Source organism: Staurois parvus, unplaced genomic scaffold (genome assembly GCF_062004578.1).
Source record: "Staurois parvus isolate SC_StPar_1 unplaced genomic scaffold, SC_StPar_1.0 ptg001973l, whole genome shotgun sequence".
In the NCBI taxonomy this organism is placed as follows: Eukaryota; Metazoa; Chordata; class Amphibia; order Anura; family Ranidae; genus Staurois; species Staurois parvus.
The window spans coordinates 42,918-63,926 of NW_028319769.1; the positions used below are offsets into that span (position 1 = coordinate 42,918).

Here is a 21,009-nt window from a genome sequence, read left to right on the forward strand (position 1 = left end):
TTTATTGGGATTGGCTGTGATAGACCAACACAAAGTGGCACATAATTGTTGGGTCTGAGGAAGAGGCAAGTCCTCGAAACGCGTCAGCCTATTGGAAGTCTACACTCCCTATTGCGGACTGTTACTCAGCGCGGTGATGACCCAGCTGTTCTTTCATGATGTGCCTCGTTTGTGAGTACAACACCTACTTTATTTCTTATTAAACGTTTTTCATGGTAATGCCCTCGGCCTGAGCGCCCTCTGTGTGTTCTTTCCTCATTCAGTATATTTGGATTCCCCCGTCTATTGAGGGCAGCAAGGTGTGCATGTTCCAGGACATTCTTAATGTGGTTGTAGCATCGAGTCCATCCTCAAGCGCAGGAGCATTTGTGTTTGCACATAATTGTGAAGTGGAAGGAAAATGAGAAATGGTTTCCAACATTTGTGACCAATAAATCTGTGAGAAGTGTGGCGACATTTGTATTCGCCCCCTGGAGTCAACACTTTGTAGGACCCCCTTTGGCTGAAATTCCAGCTGCAAGTCTTTTTGGGGACATCTCTCCCAGCTTTGCACATCTAGAGAGGGACATTTCTGCCCGTTCTTCTTTGCAGAATCCCTCAAGCTGTCAGATTGGATGGAGAGCGTCTAGGAACAGCAATTCTCAGGTCTGGCCACAGATTCTCCATTGGATTTGGGTCTGGACTGTGACTGGGCCATTCTAACACATGAAGATGCTTTGACCGGAACCATTCCATTGTAGCTCTGGCTGGATGTTTCGGGTCGTTGTCCTGCTGGAAGGGGAACCTCCGCCCCGGTCTCAAGTCTTCTGCTGACTCTAACAGGTTTTCTTCTAAGATTGCCCTGTATTTGGCTCCATCCATCTTCCAATCAACTCTGACCAGCTTCCCTGTCCCTACTGAAGAAAAGCATCCCCACCACATGATGCTGCCACCACCATGTTTCACGGTGGGGATGGTGTGTTCAGGGTGATGTGCAGTGTTAGTTTTCTGCCACACATAGAATTTTGCTTTTAGGCCGTAAAGTCCCATGTTGGTCTCATTTGACCAGAGCCCCTTCTTCCATGTATGCTGTGTCCCCCACATGGCTTCTCACAAACTGCAGATGGGACTTCTTATAGCTTTCCTCCAACAATGGCTTCCTTCTTGTCACTCTTCCATAAAGGCCAGATTTGTGGAGCGCACGACTAATAGTTGTCCTGAGGACAGATTCTCCCCCCTGAGCTGCAGCTCCTCCACAGTTCCCATGGGCCTCTTGGCTGCTTCTCTGATGAATGCTCTCCTTGCCCGGTCGGTCAGTTTAGGTGGACGGCCATGTCTTGCTAGGTTTGCAGTTGGGTCTTACTCTTCCCATTTTTGTATGATGGATTGAACACAGTGCTCCGTGAGATGCTCAAAGCTTGGGAGATTGTTTCATAACCTAACCCTGCTTTAAACGTCTCCACAACTTTATCTCTGACCTGCCTGGTGTGTTCCTTGGCCTTCGTGTTGCTGTTTGTCCACTGATGTTCTCTAACAAACCTCTGAGGGCTTCACAGAACAGCTGGATTTATACTGAGATCACATGACACACAGGGGGACGCTATGTACTAATTAGGTGACTTCTGAAGGCAATCGGTTCCACTAGATTTTAGTTATCAGAGTAAAGGGGGCTGAATACAAATGCTGCCACAATTCTCACAGATTTATTAGTCACAAATGTTGGAAACCATTTCTCATTTTCCTTCCACTTCACAATCATGTGCCACTTTGTGTCAGTCCATCACATCCAATCCCAATATAATACATTGACGGTTCTGGCTGTCACATGACAACATGGGGGGGATTTAAAGGGGGAGGAAGACTTTTTCAAGGCACTGTACATCCTGACAACTAATGAGCATTCTGACAACTGAGATACATCCTGACAACTGATGAGATTTCTGACACCTGACATACATCTTTTATCTGATATACATCTCAACATACATCCCAATACCCAATAAATTTCCCATCACCTGGTATACATCCTGACACCTGACATACATCCTGACACCTGATGAGTATCCTGACACCTGACATACATCTGACACCTGACATACATCCTGACACCTGACATACATCCTGACACCTGACATACATCCTGACACCTGACATACATCCTGACACCTGATGAGTATCCTGACACCTGACATACATCCTGACACCTGACATACATCCTGACACCTGACATACATCCTGACACCTGAGATACATCCTGACACCTGACATACATCCTGACACCTGATGAGTATCCTGACACCTGACATACATCCTGACACCTGAGATACATCTGAACAATTGATATACAGCCTGATTTCTGATATACATCTGCTATACATTGTGCAGCGTTCACCCCTGAAGGAGCCGTTTCCTCGGGTCCCCTATTCTCAGTGGCCATGGTCTTTCATGAACAGACAAAGGTCCTGCGGGGCAGAAAACAACTGGAGCAACCAACAGTGATAAAGCTGGCCACACATGGATCAAAATTCTAGTCTATGTATGGGATCCCTGGTTGTACACGACTCGATCTATCCATTGACTTGTGTACAACCCGCCTGGTAAGGTTTTTCATGAACGACTAATGCCACTGACTATAGCTGCCCCCCCCCCCCCACCAGCAGAACCCCCCCCCCCCCCCACCACCAGAACACAATAGCACTGTGGGAGGGATTCCCCATCAACACTAACTACCTGTTATGGTTACATTTAGGAGGGACACCACTGAGCCTACAGGTGAGTCCCTCCAAATTGATGTCAGGAGTTCAGTCAGTGCCCATATAAATATCAGTGTGTTGTCGGGCCATGGCAGACAAACATGCCAGTTCTGTTAGAATTTTGTCTCCTGCACAGCTGATCTCAAGGGCCCTTTGTAGGGCTGAAGTTCCAAGCGAGGTGGTAGAGAAGATGTGAGTGGTGGTGGAGATTCGGAATGCCGGAGCCACCTGGGGGCGTTCCCGGCTGGATAGAGGTATGGAAGGGACATTGGGAAGAGACTGGTATCCTGAAGAAGGCACCTTGATCCCTTCTGACCCTCATTTGTGGGTCCTGTGGCTGGAATGACTACTACAGAGTGTCTGACCTTCATGTACAGACTGGCTAGCCTTCCATGTAGCATTCCGCAATGAGGAATTCTGCTGGTTTGTCAAATGTGCTATAAAGTGTGGAAAATTCATTTTCCGTGTGGACATTCCTTTCTCCATGACTATTAAGGCCTTTCGTCATTCCCAGAAGGCACAGCGGTCCATATCCTCTTCCTCTGTGTCTCCTGGCTATGGGGATGTAATTAGGCTGCTCACAGCCCTTTAGTGACAGCGTTTGTTCCCTCAGCTGCAGTGAAGGGGAAGGATAACAGAGACAATGTCAGCCGGGCTACATATTGTGACATCTGATACATGTCCTGACATCTGATATACATCCGGACACCTAGAAGATATCCTGACATCTGACAAAAGTCCTGGCACTTGTGTAGCATCCTTCTAGTTTAGGTTGGCCACAGGCCGTTTATTGGCCAAATTGTCGGACGATAAATGAAAATTAGGTCGTTGCCGTTGCTGCCACCAATGTCCACGAAAAACGGCCGATTTTCCAGCATGACCGATAAAAAGATACAAGGAGAACCACGGCTGACAGCATTGCCCACTAACAGCGTGAATATCGGCCGAAAATTCGTCCGATAAATGACCCGTAGGCTGCTATGCAAATTGAGTCTGGCTCCTCTGTAATCAGATGAACAGGGGTTGATTAAATGGGCTGCTCAAGGTTCCACAAGCTGCTGCTCTGCTTCCTACCCCTGTCTTCCAGAGAGTTCTGGAACATAGTTTGGAGAAAGGGCAGAGTCTGCAGCCTGAATATTCATGGCACTCCAGCCAATTCCTGGGGAGGTGTGCCCCCAGATGGTGTGTGTGTGTGTGTAGGGCAGTGTGCCTGAGTTCAGCTCTGCATGAGGAGACCCCTGTTAAAGGGCCTTGCCCTCCTGGGGAGAAGTCTGGGGAGAAAGCGAGAATGAAGACACCAAGGTCTCAGCTAAGCTGAGCTAGGGGGCCTATTCCCAAAGCCAGCCCAAGGAGCCAGTGGAGTCAGGACAGAGCTCAATGGGAGAGCTAGGATGAAGCTGTGGGAGAGAGCTCATGGTAGGAGAGCCAGGAGGAATCTGTGGGAGAGAGCTCATGGTAGGAGAGCCAGGAGGAAGCTGTGGGAGAGAGCTCATGGTAGGAGAGCCAGGAGGAAGCTGTGGGAGAGAGCTCATGGTAGGAGAGCCAGGAGGAAGCTGTGGGAGAGAGCTCATGGTAGTAGAGCCAGGAGGAAGCTGTGGGAGAGAGTCCAAGTTGTCCAAAGGCAGTGTGAGTCTACACCTCCATCATTAGGAAGAACCTGGAAGATATTGGCAGGAGGCATTTGTAACGTACGTGTAAGATTTGAGTGGATAGGATATGATCGGTGGCAAGATGTAATCGTAACCTTAGGGGCATTCCATTGTCATTAAGGATGTATATTCAGTCATAGGTATTCAGACAGGAGCTCATCAATTAGAGCTCATCAATTAGCATCAATTGGCTTCTGAAAAGCCCGGCTTCCTCTGGAAGTGTCACCTTTGTGCTAAATAAGGTTTTGTCACCTTCTGGGGAAAGCGGTTTTGGAGGAAGTGGCTCCAGACAGAGTGGCTTCATGACAGCAGGGAGCTACAAATATATCCATCCATCAAAAGGAGTATGTTTCATCTCTCATAAAAGCTAAAATATTAGTTGCAGAGAGATGAAAATACTCCCTTCTGTTAGGGCACTCTGTGCGCCACATCGACACCTAAAAACCATATTTGTGGCTTAGGTAGAAGGCCAGGAAAATGCAGGGAATGGTTAGGTGGCGCTGGATGGTGACAGTTGAATGGTGTTTGGTACTGTCGCGATCGGGCCGATGCGCTGGTACCGGAAATCCAATCCCCGACTTGGTGTTTCAAGCCGGTCTTGGTCCAATTGAACTTGGGCGGGTCAGCACACAGAATATCCTGTGGGCAGGTACAGGAGCATACCCCAATGGTCAATTGGCTGAGGACTAATATCCCGCCTACGTCCATATCCCCATAAATTGAGTCCCCGGACATTGGGACATTGTGATTCGTATGGAGCCGGTTTGATTTGACTGATGGATTGCTGTAAAGTTTTACTTCTGTCTTTTATTTCCTTTTATTTTATAGTAATTAGTCATTTGTGTGTCTTCTTGTATTTTTTGTATTTCTGTAACTTTTTATATTTTGTACATATTTTATGCTCCGCCCACTTTTGGGAAATTAACTCTTAAAATTAATTGGTGAACTTCTGTGTATTTAAACTCGGGCTCATATCTCCGGAGAGATTGGATTGGAGGGATTAGATTGGAGAGATTAGATTGGAGAGATTAGATTGGATTGGAGAGATTAGATTGGAGAGATTAGATTGGAGAGATTAGATTGGATTGGAGAGATTAGATTGGAGGGATTAGATTGGAGAGATTAGATTGGATTGTATTTTAGTGCCTTTATATGCTCGGTTAAGCTCATTACCAATCTGTATGCAACTGCACTGTGTGTGGGCAGATTGCACGCAGATTGCAAAGGTAACAGATCGGCCAGACGGAGATCTGTGTGTGGGGTGTCCCAGCAAACCATTCTGCAGACAAACTGTTGGGTGGTGGCAGGCTACCTTTTGTGGTGTGTCTGGTGTGGGGGTGTGTGGAAGAGTGGTAACACCGGGGTTCAAGCTGTAGGTAGCTGGAGGGACTCTAGAAGGGTGTGATTACTAAGCTGCTCCTCAACTCTAATCAGTGCACCAGATTGTATGTAAGATTTGTATCTGCCAGTGTGTGGTCAGCCCTCTGGATTGGAGTGGAGTCTCCCCCCGGTGGTGGGCAGAGGTAGTGCAGCTGTGGAAGGATATCACGGCTGATCTTATATACGGTTTTATATATTCAGAGTTCAGTCCCCTTTATTCCCTCGTACCCCAAGTCACGGCCACACATGCGCTCCTCTGTTAGATAGTCGCTGTGGGCGTGGCGGCTGGGGGGATCCATGACAGATTGGTCGTGACAGCAACCAATGATCTTGTGGCTGAGTGAGTACTAGACCCCAGTGCTGCAAAGTAGTGATGGGCTGAACACCCCCACGTTCTGTTCGAGGTCGAAAGTTTGAACCTAAAGTCTTTGGGACTCCAACTTATAAATTCAAAAGTGCCCATATTGAAGGCTACTGTGCAAGTTATTGGGCATAAAAGTGGTATGGGGACTCGGGGACTCCGGAACTCGGGGACGGCCCTGGGGGACTCGGGAACTCCGGGACTCAGGGACTTGGGAACTCGGGGACTTGGGAACTCGGGGACTTGGGAACTCGGGGACTTGGGAACTCGGGAACTCGGGAACTCGGGGACTCGGGGACTTGGGGACTCGGGAACTCGTGGACGGCCCTGGGGGACTCGGCGACTTGGGAACTCAGGGACTCGGAGACTCAGGGACTCGGGAACTCGTGGACGGCCCTGGGGGACTCGGGGACTCGGGAACTTGGGGACTCGGGAACTCGTGGACGGCCCTGGGGGACTCGGGAACTCCGGGACTCGGGACTGGAGGACAGCCCTGGGGGGACAGGAAAAAAATATTCAAAAAGTACATTTTTTAAAGTGGCAATCATTTTTCATTTTTCAAGTCTTTAAATATCACGCTTGGCTGGTCCACCTAAACCACCTTCAGAGTTGCACATCTGTACAATGTATAGAATCTGCTGCAGCACGACTCACATTTTTATAAAAAAATAAAAAAAAGAAACAGTGGGGGGGTGGGTGTTCCACAGCACAGCCAGTCGTACCGCCAGTCGCAGAGCCAGTCACACAGCCAGTCGCACAGCCAGTCACACAGCCAGTCGCAGAGCCAGTCATACAGCCAATCGTACCGCCAGTCACACAGCCAGTCGCACAGCCAGTCACACAGCCAGTCGCAGAGCCAGTCATACAGCCAATCGTACCGCCAGTCGCACAGCCAGTCATACTACCAGTTGTACCGCCAGTCACACAGCCAGTCATACAGCCAGTCGCACAGCCAGTTGCACCACCAGTCGGGGATTCACAAGAGGTGGAGGAGAGTGCGTACATACCATGGAAATCACTGCAGAGACCACACAGGGGACTTTGGTGAATACGGACATTTATCTTTGTGTATATCGGCAGCAGAACATATCATGTGCCCTATACGTGTCATCCCCCCTGTGCCCTATACGTGTCATCCCCCGTGTACCCTATATGTGCCATCGCCCGTGTGCCATTTACGTGTCTTCCCTGTGTGCCCTATACGTGTCATCCCCCCTGTGCCCTATACGTGTCATCCCCCATGTGCCCTATACGTGTTATCCCCCCTGTGCCCTATACGTGTCATCCCCCATGTGCCCTATACGTGTCATCCCCCCTGTGCCCTTTACGTGTCATCCCCCATGTGCCCTATACGTGTCATCCCCCATGTGCCCTATACATGTCATCCCCGGGGCCATCATTAAGGAGGGGCAAAAGGGGCAGCTTCCCTGGGCCCAGTCATTGTTCTGGGGCCCAAAGCAGCTGCCCCATACTTGCCGACTGTCCTGGTTTACATTCCCTTGTCCCGGTCTGTGTCCCGATATCTCAGTGTGAAGTGCTGTCCCTTATTCTACCCAGCTCTGCCTTACTGCCATGTACAGATAAGTCATGTGTCGCCATTCACATGTACATACCCAGCATTCATATGTAAACAGCGGAGACATTCATATATATATATATATTACACCCCCATGGGGTTCCAGCCACCATCACCTCTGCTGAATGCTGCCCACTGGGGAGGTAAAGAGGGGCATGTGTGAAAGTCCTGCCTGCTACTGCAGTCATTGAGTCTATCATCCAGGCCCAAACTGGCCATAGTGCACACCGGGCATTTACCGGGACCACCTGGGTAAGAGGGGCGTCTGGGTGGCAAATAGAGGAACTGATCTGTGCATTTCTCGGTTCCTCTTTATACTGCCTGGCCACCCCTCCTATCCATCTTCTTCTGGGCTCTTGTATGCTTCCCTTGCAACCCCCCCCCCCCATTTCCTGCAGCACTGCCGCCGGGTTCCACCCTCCCTACATATTCCGCCCCCAGTGCTTACAGTTCCCAGCCCACCACAGACAAGGGGAGGAGAGAGAAATCTGGTTATACCCCTCCTCCTCCCGCCCTCTCCTCCTGTGTCTGCCCCACCCACACTCCCTTCCTCAGTGTGAATGTCCCCTTCATAAATGGTAATGATGCACAGTAACCAATAGCAACCAATCAGCGAGCAGTAAAAATGTGCAGTAACCTCTAGCAAGCAATAAGTGAACAGTAGTGATCTGCTGTAATCTCTAGCAACCAATCAGTGAGCAGTAATGATGTGCAGTAACCTTTAGCAACCAATCAGTGAGCAGTATTGATGTGCCGTAACCTCTAGCAACCAATCAGTGAGCTGTAATGATGTGCAGTAACCTCTAGCAACCAGTGGGTGAGCAGTAATAATGTGCAGTAACCTTTATTAACCAATGGGTGAGTGGTAATGATGTGCAGTAATCTCTAGCAACCAATCACTGAGAAGTAAGGATGTGCAGTAACCTCCAGCAACCAAATACAATCACTGCTTGATCTGCTGCAGTAAACTGATTTTGAGTTTAGCTGCTATTTATTGACAGAGCTGCAGACAGGACACCCATTCCCCTTATTGTCAGAGACAATTCCTCCAATGTGGACAGGAAAGTCAAGTGGTTGGACACCCCTGGTATAAAATAACGTCTAGCAGGGAGAGGGATGGTGAGAACCCCTCATAGTGGGCACAGGAATGGTGGGAACCCCTCATAATGGGCACAAGGATGGTGGGAATCCCTCATAATGGGCACAGGGATGGCGGGAACCCCTCATAATGGGCACAGGGATGGCGGGAACCCCTCATAATGGGCACAGGGATGGTTATAACCCCTCATAGTGGGCACAGGAATGGTGGGAACCCTTCATAGTGGGCACAGGAATGGTGGGAACCCCTCATAGTGGGCACAGGAATGGTGGGAACCCCTCATAGTGGGCACAGGAATGGTGGGAACCCCTCATAAGGGGCACAGGAATGGTGGGAACCCCTCATAAGGGGCACAGGAATGGTGGGAATCCCTCAATGAGGATGGTGAGATTATTAGGGCACAGGAGAGGTCCTCTACATATTGGTGATATGGATGATGCTCTCCATCCAATGGCGGGTTGGTTTCTGGTCATTCCAGGATTCGTCTTTTTATTGGATGATCGGAATTTATTATTGGTTCAGATTTAACTCAATAGGTCTCGTTATTTATTCGCCAGGAGTGGTGGGAATCCCCCAAACTTGTAAATATCACGACACATTCTGAAAATGGAATTTAATGTAAATATGTTCTGGAAGATCCAGGAATCATTTTCTGTTGTTGGCTGCGCTGTGGGTGGGTCCAGTGGTGGGTGTGGCCTCCTGTACTAGGGTAATGGGGTGTGGCCTCCTGTATTAGGGTAATGGGGCGTGGTCATATAAAGGTCCTGAGCTCGGTCCCTGGGAGGAGTCATGTGATCTACCACCAGAGACCATGGAGTGACAAGGATCCTGCCAATAACATGTCCCATGAAATGGACCAGAATGGCCAGCAAAGAGAACATGGCGGCCTCCATCATACAACCAGCTGCAGGCGTCTCGCCGCGCTCTGTAATCGTCCGCAAATCGTCATCACGCTGAGCGCCGTCACAATGGCAATGGCAGCCGCACTGGAGAACTGGAGGGAAAACAGCAATGAAGGGTTAATGGAATGTAAACAAACCCCAGAACTTTGTTTATACAATGAATGTCAATGTGATTGGGTCACCCAAAGTGATACTTTCCTCATGATCGGTCTAACAATGGAAAGTTCGCCCCTCACACAGAAACGATCGGTCTAACAATGGAATGTTCGCCCCTCACACAGAAATGATCGGTCTAACAATGGAATGTTCGCCCCTCACACAGAAATGATCGGTCTAACAATGGAATGTTCGCCCCTCACACAGAAACGATCGGTCTAACAATGGAATGTTCGCCCCTCACACAGAAACGATCGGTCTAACAATGGAATGTTCGCCCCTCACACAGAAACGATCGGTCTAACAATGGAATGTTCGCCCCTCACACAGAAACGATCGGTCTAACAATGGAATGTTCGCCCCTCACACAGAAACGATCGGTCTAACAATGGAATGTTCGCCCCTCACACAGAAACGATCGGTCTAACAATGGAATGTTCGCCCCTCACACAGAAATGATCGGTCTAACAATGGAATGTTCGCCCCTCACACAGAAATGATCGGTCTAACAATGGAATGTTCGCCCCTCACACAGAAACAATCGGTCTATCAATGGAATGTTCGCCCCTCACACAGAAATGATCGGTCTAACAATGGAATGTTCAGTGTAACACTGAGAGACAGAATACAACAACAAATTCAGCAAAAATGCGTCTAACAAATGATGACGGATCTGCATGTTCATGAGGGAAAACAAGATCCCCTTCACAAAACAAGACTTAGTACTTGGTGGCCAATCCCTTGTTGGCCATCACAGAGGTCAGACGTTTCCTGGAGTTGGCCCCCAGGTTCGCACACATCTCAGGAGGGATTTTGGCCCACTCCTCTTGGCAGATCCTCTCCAAGTCATTAAGGTTTGGTGGCTGACGTTTGGCAACTCGAACTTTCAGCTCCTCCATAGATTTTCCATCGGATGAAGGTGTGGAGACTGGCTAGGCCACTCCAGGACCTCAATGTGCTTCTTCTTGAGCCGCTCCTTTGTTGCCTTGGCCGTGTGTTTTGGGTCATTGTCATGCTGGAACCCCCATCCACCACCCATTTTCAATGCCCTGGGTGAGGGAAGAAGGTTCTCACCCAAGATTTCAGGGTACATTGCCCCGTCCATCGTCCCTTTGATGCGGTGCAGTTGTCCTGTCCCCTTAGCAGAAAAACCCCCCCAAAGCAGAATGTTTCCCCCACCATGTTTCACAGTTGGGATGGTGTTCTTGGGGTCATAGGCAGCATTCCTCCTCCTCCAAACACGGCGAGTTGAGTTGATACCAAAGAGCTGGATTTTGGTCTCCTCTGACCACAACACTTCCCACCAGTCCTCCTCGGCATCATTCAGATGTTCAGTGGCAGACTTCAGACGGGCTGGACATGGGCTTTCTTGAGCAGAGGGACCGTGCGGGCACTGCAGGATTTCAGTCCTTGTCGGCGTAGTGTGTTACCAATTGTTTTCTTGGTGACTGTGGTCCCAGCTGCCTGGAGATCATTGACAAGATCCTCACGTGTAGTTCTGGGATGATTCCTCACTGTTCTCATGATCATTGACACTCCACGAGGTGAGATCTTGCATGGTGCACCAGACCTAGGGAGACTGACACTTGTTTTGTGTTTCTTCCATTTGTGAATGATTGCACCAACTGTTGTCACCTTCTCACCAAGCTGCTTGGCCATAGTTTGGTAGCCCAGTCCAGCCTTGTGTAGGTCTACCATCTTGTCCCTGACATCCTTGGACAGCTCTTTGGTCTTTGCCATGGTGGAGAGTTTGGAATCTGATGGTTTGATGGCTCCTGTGGACAGGTGTCTTTTATACAGGTAACACAATGAGATTAGCAACACTCCCTTTAAGAGACTGCTTCTAATCTCAGCTTGTTACCTGTATGAGAGACACCTGGGAGCCAGAAATCCTGCTGAATGATAGGGGATCAAATCCTTCTTTCCCTCATGAACATGCAGATCCGTCACCATTTGTTAGACGCATTTCTGCTGAATTTGTTGTTGTATTCTGTCTCTCAGTGTTACACCGAACATTCCATTGTTAGACCGATCGTTTCTGTGTGAGGGGCGAACATTCCATTGTTAGACCGATCATTTCTGTGTGAGGGGCGAACATTCCATTGTTAGACCGATCATTTCTGTGTGAGGGGGAACATTCCATTGTCAGACCAATCATTTATGTGTGAGGGGCGAACATTCCATTGTTAGACCGATCGTTTCTGTGTGAGGGGCGAACATTCCATTGTTAGACCGATCATTTCTGTGTGAGGGGCGAACATTCCATTGTTAGACCAATCATTTCTGTGTGAGGGGCGAACATTCCATCGTTAGACCGATCGTTTCTGTGTGAGGGGCGAACATTCCATTGTTAGACCGATCATTTCTGTGTGAGGGGCAAACATTCCATTGTTAGACCGATCATTTCTGTGTGAGGGGCAAACATTCCATTGTTAGACCGATCATTTCTGTGTGAGGGGTGAACATTCCATTGTTAGACCGATCATTTCTGTGTGAGGGGTGAACATTCCATTGTTAGACCGATCATTTCTGTGTGAGGGGCGAACATTCCATTGTTAGACCGATCATTTCTGTGTGAGGGGCGAACATTCAGCATCAGGGGGGAGCAAATACGCATTTCCTGCACTGTACCAGGATTAGCCCCCCCAGGATTAGGACCTACCAGGATTAGTCCCCCCCAGGATTAGGACCTACCAGGATTAGGCCCCCCTCCCCCCAGGATTAGGACCCTCCAGGATTAGGACCTACCAGGATTAGCCCCCTGCCCCCCAGGATTAGGACATCCCAGGATTAGGTCCCCCCAGGATTAGAACCCCCGAGGATTAGGACCTACCAGGATTAGCCCCCCGCCCCCCAGGATTAGGACATCCCAGGATTAGGTCCCCCCAGGATTAGAACCCCCGAGGATTAGGACCTACCAGGATTAGCCCCCCTCCCCCCAGGATTAGGACCCTCCAGGATTAGGACCTACCAGGATTAGAACCCCCCCCAGGATTAGGGCCCCCCAGGATTAGGACCTGCCAGGATTAGGACCCCCCAGGATTAGGCCCCCCCAGGATTAGGACCCCCCCAGGATTAGGACCTACCAGGATTAGCCCCCCAGGTTTAGGACTCCCCATGATTAGAGCCCCCCCAGAATTAGGTCCTACAAGGATTAGCCCCCCCCCAGGATTAGGTGCCCCCAGGGATGATATTTGGAATAAGGAATTGGAAATGTTTAATGTTTCACTTTAAGTATTTAAAAACAAAAACTCACTGCTCCCGGCTGAATGGATTTTTTTGCATTGGTACATGTTCCCCATAACTGTGCCCATCCCCCCCCCCTCGCTATGTATTGGTACATGTTCCCCATAACTGTGCCCATCCCCCCCCCCTCGCTATGTATTGGTACATGTTCCCCATGACTGTGCCCATCCCCCCCCCCTCGCTATGTATTGGTACATGTTCCCCATAACTGTGCCCATCCCCCCCCCCTCGCTATGTATTGGTACATGTTCCCCATGACTGTGCCCATCCCCCCCCCCTCGCTATGTATTGGTATATGTTCCCCATGACTGTGCCCATCCCCCCCCTCGCTATGCATTGGTACATGTTCCCCATGACTGTGCCCATCCCCCCCCTCGCTATGCATTGGTACATGTTCCCCATGACTGTGCCCATCCCCCCCCTCGCTATGTATTGGTACATGTTCCCCATGACTGTGCCCATCCCCCCCTCGCTATGTATTGGTACATGTTCCCCATGACTGTGCCCATCCCCCCCCCCCTCGCTATGCATTGGTACATGTTCCCCATGACTGTGCCCATCCCCCCCCCTCGCTATGCATTGGTACATGTTCCCCATGACTGTGCCCCCCCCCCTCGCTATGTATTGGTACATGTTTCCCATGACTGTGCCCATCCCCCCCCCCTCGCTATGCATTGGTACATGTTCCCCATGACTGTGCCCATCCCCCCCCCCTCGCTATGTATTGGTACATGTTTCCCATGACTGTGCCCATCCCCCCCCCTCGCTATGCATTGGTACATGTTCCCCATGACTGTGCCCATCCCCCCCCTCGCTATGTATTGGTACATGTTCCCCATGACTGTGCCCATCCCCTCCCCTCGCTATGTATTGGTACATGTTCCCCATGACTGTGCCCATCCCCCCCCTCGCTATGCATTGGTACATGTTCCCCATGACTGTGCCCATCCCCCTCCCTCGCTATGCATTGGTACATGTTCCCCATGACTGTGCCCATCCCCCCCCTCGCTATGCATTGGTACATGTTTCCCATGACTGTGCCCATCCCCCCCCTCGCTATGTATTGGTACATGTTTCCCATGACTGTGTCCACCCCCCCCCCCTCGCTATGTATTGGTACATGTTCCCCATGACTGTGCCCATCCCCCCCCCTCGCTATGCATTGGTACATGTTCCCCATGACAGTGCCCATCCCCCCGCTATTATTTTACACCCCTTGACTATTAGCCCAGAAGATGAGAGTCTCTATCATTCACAGATTCGGCTCCCATTGACTTCAATGCAGTTCAACTCATCGCCAGCATTCAGGGAAAAGATCAAATCCAGCTTACCTTCAGGAGGGAGCCATGAAATGTCCAGACATAGAGAAGATACGTGTTCAGGAGTGCCAGACTACACGGGACATACGAGTCTTCCTTCTCATGATCCCGACATCTGCACAACACGCTAACATGTGATATTCCATACATTCTCCCGAAAGCCAGAGCTACAATCAGCATGTTACTGAGATCATACCAACGATGGAACATACCAGAGACAAATCATCGATCCCTTGCACCAGAGGAGCTTACGGCTCACCGGCGTCGGAGGGTCAGAGGGTGTGAGGCGCTGGGGGTGGAGTGAATGATGGTGGGGGTGTTGGGGTGAAGGTTGGGGGGACTGCTGTGGTGAGTGGAGAGAGTGGGGTGGATGATGTTGTTGTGGGTGATGGTGGAAGGGAAGGGGAGGGGGCTTTGCAGGCCGGTTTATCAAATGATGATATGGAGTGGTTGGAGGCAAAAAGGAAGTCTGGGAAGAAGAAGCGGAAGAAGGATGTGCCTGTACCTGACCCTGGGAGGGTGGAGGTGTCAAACACATTTGAAGTGTTATCTGAGGTGGAGGATGAGGGATCTTCAGGTGATAAGTCTCTGGTTTCCATGGAGGAGGAATCACAGAGGACTATGAAGCGTGTAGGGTCTCCAAGTAGGGAGGGGGGTAAGCAGGCTAAGAAACGGGTACCTCGATCATCCTGATGGCGGTTCCCACTCCTTTGAAGGTGGCGACCATTAATGTCTCCAGCATAAAATCAGTAAGCGCTCGTAACATGGCCTTATTTTTGCTCAGCAGGTTTGATGCTGACATTTTCTTTTTGCAGGAGACCAGGTTGTCCAGTTTGGGGGATGTTCATATGGCGAAGAAGGAGTGGAGGCGCGGCCCCTCCTTCTGGTCTCTTGCGGCCGAGCCTTACACTGGAGTTGCGGTACTTTTTTCCGGCATGGTAACCTGTCGGCGGATTATTGAGGTAGAAATGGGGAGATGCATGGTCTTAGACGTCTCCATGGGGGGGCAGGACCTGCGCCTGATTAACATCTATGGGCCCCAGACAAAATGGGACAGGAAATGCCTCTTCATGAAGATCAAGCCTTTCCTTTTTACAGCCCAGCAAGTTGTCTTCGGTGGTGACTTTAACACCGTCACTAGGACTAAGGACAGGAGAGGGACCGGAGTCAGGCTGGACTGTGACGCCTAGAGAGGCAGGTCTGGTTGATGTGCACATTCATTGCTGCCCAGACGACACGGGATTCACTTTTCAGAGAGGTTCCAGTCAGAGTAGAATAGATAGGTTTTTTTTAAAGGGGAACTCCGCCTTCTCGGCACCAGTGTGTCAGGCGGTGGAGTTTTCTGATCACTGTATTCTGTCTGTGACTCTGAGTGGCCCCGATACACCACCTAGGGGGAGGGGTACCTGGAAGCTGAATTCGGCACTCCTGGACGATGAGGTGAGTCCATCCTTGGAGGATTGTTTTCAGGCACAGGTATCAATCATGGACGTTTGCAGCAGTAAGTCCGAGTGGTGGGAGCTTACAAAACGAAGGATCGTTGGGTTCAAGGCCATAGGAAGGAATAAACAGCTTGATAAGTATGTCACCTACCAGCGTCTGCGGAGGAAGCTCGATCGGCTTGTCTCCAATAATGGAGATCCAGAAGCGATCTCTGAGGGTACACTCCTCCTCAGGCAGTGTCAATATGACAGGCATGCCTCTTTGGTTCTGGAAAGGGATTATGGGAAATATCACTCGCCCGACCCTTACCAGAACTGCAAACAAGGTAGAGCAGTGAAGTCAGTTGTAGTCCTGGCTGACAGTACGGGTTCCCTGACAAAGTCCAAGTCAGGGATCCTGGAAACCTCCAGGTCATATTATGCTGACCTCCTGGGTAGGAGGGACCTCGATCGGGCGAGCATGTCGGGTTTTCTAGACTCTACTCCAGGACTGGGAAATGGCAGTTCTCCTGTGAGTCCTGGGTAGGAGGGACCTCGATCGGGCGAGCATGTCGGGTTTTCTGGACTCTACTCCAGGACTGGGAAATGGCAGTTCTCCTGTGAGTCCTGGGTAGGAGGGACCTCGATCGGGTGAGCATGTTGGGTTTTCTGGATTCTACTCCAGGACTGGGAAATGGCAGTTCTCCTGAGTCCTGGGTAGGAGGGACCTCGATCGGGTGAGCATGTTGGGTTTTCTGGACTCTACTCCAGGACTGGGAAATGGCAGTTCTCCTGTGAGTCCTGGGTAGGAGGGACCTCGATCGGGCGAACATGTTGGGTTTTCTGGACTCTACTCCAGGACTGGGAAATGGCAGTTCTCCTGTGAGTCCTGGGTAGGAGGGACCTCGATCGGGTGAGCATGTTGGGTTTTCTGGACTCTACTCCAGGACTGGGAAATGGCAGTTCTCCTGTGAGTCCTTAGTAGGAGGGACCTCGATCGGGTGAGCATGTTGGGTTTTCTGGACTCTACTCCAGGACTGGGAAATGGCAGTTCTCCTGTGAGTCCTGGGTAGGAGGGACCTCGATCGGGTGAGCATGTTGGGTTTTCTGGACTCTACTCCAGGACTGGGAAATGGCAGTTCTCTTGTGAGGTGACAGAGGACATCACGGCAGATGAGGTGGTGAAAGCTATTGATCAGCTTGCCATGAAGAAGTCGCCTGGGCCAGACGGATTGACAGCCGAGTTTTATAAGCACTTCAAGGTGACTCTGGTCCCATATTTGTTGGAGGTGTTTAATGGCTGTCTGAGAGAGGGTCCGCCCTCCCCCTCCATGTCTGAGAGAGGGTTCGCCCTCCCCCTCCATGTCTGAGAGAGGGTTCGCCCTCCCCCTCCCCCTCCATGTCTGAGAGAGGGTTCGCCCTCCCCCTCCATGTCTGAGAGAGGGTCCGCCCTCCATGTCTGAGAGAGGGTCCGCCCTCCCCCTCCATGTCTGAGAGAGGGTTCGCCCTCCCCCTCCATGTCTGAGAGAGGGTTCGCCCTCCCCCTCCATGTCTGAGAGAGGGTTCGCTCTCTCCCTCCATGTCTGAGAGAGGGTCCGCCCTCCCCCTCCATGTCTGAGAGAGGGTTCGCCCTCCCCCTCCATGTCTGAGAGAGGGTTCGCTCTCTCCCTCCATGTCTGAGAGAGGGTTCGCCCTCCCCCTCCATGTCTGAGAGAGGGTTCGCCCTCCCCCTCCATGTCTGAGAGAGGGTTCGCTCTCTCCCTCCATGCGACAATCTGCAGTGATTCTTCTGTCAAAGGGTAAGGATTCCTCGAGAATTGAGAATTGGCGGCCCATTAGCCTTCTCAATGGTGATAGGAAGATACTGGCAAAGATCATTTTCTGGCGTTTATCGTCTGTTGCGGGCAATTTACTTTCTCGCCATCAGCACTGTTCGGTTCAGGGAAGAAGCACTTTTTCAGCGGTGTTAGCTGTCCAGGAGGCCCTGGAGCGGTGCAGGGCTGCAGGCTGGAGAAAGTTCCTGCTGGCATTGGATCAGGCCAAAGCTTTTGATTGAGTCAATCATGAGTACCTATGGCTGCTTCTTGGCAAGTATGGCCTGGAGGGGGGTGTCACAGCCCGCGGTCGCCGCCACCAACAGGCGACAATCGCATGACCGCGACTAACAGTAATACGTCACGCCCACGGCGTCAGACCCCAGACCTTCTCCCCAAACTAGCGACCGAAGGGCCGGCCGATCGATCCAAAACCGTGGTGTGACACGCGTAACAAGGCCTCACCCAGCTGCACCCTACACAGCGATTGCCCAGCTAATGGACTACAACCGGTGCCTGCAGCCTGGATGTGCTTGTTACTGGGTCAGGTTAATTACGCAACTAACCCTCTACTGCCACCACCACTTTTGTCGGAGACGGGAAACTCCCGTTATCAAATATACACTATAATGATTGAAATATTGATCTGTATAGCACGGCCCGCGGACCTGCTATACAGAGATATAACCACAGTAGCGTCTCTTCACAGGCAGGGATTCGTGAATTGCAAGTAAGCGCTTAGAAACAGTTTAACACTTTCAGAAAGAAAGTTTTATTACTAAAGGCGTCAGACAGGTGCAATAAAATATTTACAAAGAGATGTCACAAAAATATATATATATGTATATAAAGACACAGCAAAGAGATAATTAGGAAGAAGATTACAGGGTTGAGTTACTTGCCCATATGCCTGAGTTTGCAAATCCAAGATGCAGAGCAGAAAGGTTCTTTGATCTCCTCTGTTACGATGTTACCTCGGAGATCTCTGTGTGTGTGTGTGTGACAAGCTCTAACTCTCTTGAAAGTCCCTCTCAAGGGGAGGGGGGGGGGCTCTGACTACACATTTTGGAGTGGTCATTGGGGAACTCTAAACTAAACTACCAGCTTCATATCCCATGACATGAACCATACAGTTGACCTGAGGAATGTGCATTTACTCTGGTCAGTTTGATAATGTGTGGGCTTATGCCATTTTGGGTGACAAAAGTTACACTTTAGTAGACGGCCTGTCTCCACTCTCATGTCTTCCTGGTTGTTCCACGCCATTGCCAGGAGATAACGTTTGCCTCTCAGGAAGGGAGGAGGGTAGGAATGAGGCTGAGGAATGCCTCAAATAAACAGACAGAACACGAAAAAGAGAGTGGAAAAGGGGGACTCCGCTCCAACAAGGATGAGCAAGTTTGCCACAGGGGGCTTTATCGATTGGCTAAAGACTTTATACAGAGGGGCTGAAAGCTTCATGCTTGTGAATGGTTGGATTGAACGGCCCTTTGAGGTTGTCTCAGATGTGTGTCAGGGATGTCCTTTGAGTCCTCTGCTATATGCGTTTGTAATCGATCCCTTCATTCGGAGGTTAGAGAGCGGACCGTTGTGTGGAGTTCCTTTGGGCATTCCTGGGGAGCCCCCTCTTAGGGTCGTGGCCTATGCTGATAACGTGTCTGTTTTCATCTCCAGGACGCAGGAGGCGGAGGAGGTGGCCTCGGTGATGGAACAGTATGCTGAGGCAGGAGGCGGAGGAGGTGGTCTCGGTGATGGAACAGTACGCTGAGGCAGGAGGCGGAGGGTGGGCTCGGTGATTGAACAGTACGCTGAGGCAGGAGGAGGTGGTCTCGGTAATGGAACAGTACGCTGAGGCAGGAGGCGGAGGGTGGGCTCGGTGATTGAACAGTACGCTGAGGCAGGAGGCGGAGGAGGTGGTCTCGGTGATGGAACAGTATGCTGAGGCAGGAGGCGGAGGAGGTGGTCTCGGTGATGGAACAGTACGCTGAGGCAGGAGGCGGAGGAGGTGGCCTCGGTGATGGAACAGTACGCTGAGGCAGGAGGCGGAGGAGGTGGCCTCGGTGATGGAACAGTACGCTGAGGCAGGAGTTGGAGGAGGTGGTCTCGGTGATGGAACATTACGCTGAAGCAGGAGGCGGAGGAGGTGGTCCCGGTGATGGAACAGTACGCTGAGGCAGGAGGCGGAGGAGGTGGTCCCGGTGATGGAACAGTACGCTGAGGCAGGAGGCGGGGGAGGTGGTCTCGGTGATGGAACAGTACGCTGAGGCAGGAGTTGGAGGAGGTGGTCTCGGTGATGGAACAGTACGCTGAGGCAGGAGGCGGAGGAGGTGGAGGAGGTGATAGAACAGTACGCTGAGGCAGGAGGCGGAGGAGGTGGTCTCGGTGATGGAACAGTAGGCTGAAGCAGGAGGCAGAGGAGGTGGTCTCGGTAATGGAACAGTACGCTGAAGCAGGAGGCGGAGGAGGTGGTCCCGGTGATGGAACAGTACGCTGAGGCAGGAGGCGGAGGAGGTGGTCCCGGTGATGGAACAGTACGCTGAGGCAGGAGGCGGGGGAGGTGGTCTCGGTGATGGAACAGTACGCTGAGGCAGGAGTTGGAGGAGGTGGTCTCGGTGATGGAACAGTACGCTGAGGCAGGAGGCGGAGGAGGTGATGGAACAGTACGCTGAGGCAGGAGGCGGAGGAGGTGGTCTCGGTGATGGAACAGTACGCTGAGGCAGGAGGCGGAGGAGGTGGTCTCGGTGATGGAACAGTACGCTGAGGCAGGAGGCGGAGGAGGTGGTCTCGGTGATGGAACAGTACACTGAGGCAGAAGGCGGAGGAGGTGGTCTCGGTGATGGAACATTACGCTGAAGCAGGAGGCGGAGGAGGTGGTCTCGGTGATGGAACAGTACACTGAGGCAGAAGGCGGAGGAGGTGGTCTCGGTGATGGAACATTACGCTGAAGCAGGAGGCGGAGGAGGTGGTCGGAGCTTGATTGATGTGATGTCATTACGTTTTTGACTGCCAGCTATTGCACATGTGCTGAGTAGCCAGGCTCGTTTATGTGATTGCTGTTATGCTGTTGATGCTGGTGTCGGCTGGGACACCTCTTGAGTAAGTGCAATGAGTATCTAATAAAGGAATTGGTTTTTATAATATTGCACCATGAAGTCTTTCTGTTTCTCTCGAGTGCTTGGCATTTCCCCCCATGGATACGTTTGAAGGTGGTCCTTTTTCTATTGGAGAAGTGGATTTTCGATTAACTACAAAGTTTTTCGTCCTGTTATTTCGATCGATGAGGATCGGTGTGTTGGAGAGCTTCCGTTTCTGAAGATATTTTTATGGATGATCTGCCATTATATTATCAAGGTT

The 21,009-nt window shown here is 51.0% G+C and overlaps 1 protein-coding gene across 1 annotated transcript in view; it reads right to left on the bottom strand.

Moving 5' to 3' along the window:
• Positions 1 to 9,395: 9,395 nt before the first annotated feature.
• LOC149433127 (protein sel-1 homolog 3-like) overlaps positions 9,396 to 21,009 on the bottom strand; it is a 141,531-nt gene continuing 129,917 nt past the window's right edge. The window contains exons 22-23 of the mRNA XM_089664624.1: positions 14,433 to 14,535; positions 9,396 to 9,791 (exon numbers count right to left, since the gene is read on the bottom strand). Coding sequence (XP_089520750.1) covers positions 9,690 to 9,791; positions 14,433 to 14,535 — 205 coding nt within the window. The 3' untranslated portion in view covers positions 9,396 to 9,689. The remainder of the gene's footprint in view (positions 9,792 to 14,432; positions 14,536 to 21,009) is intronic.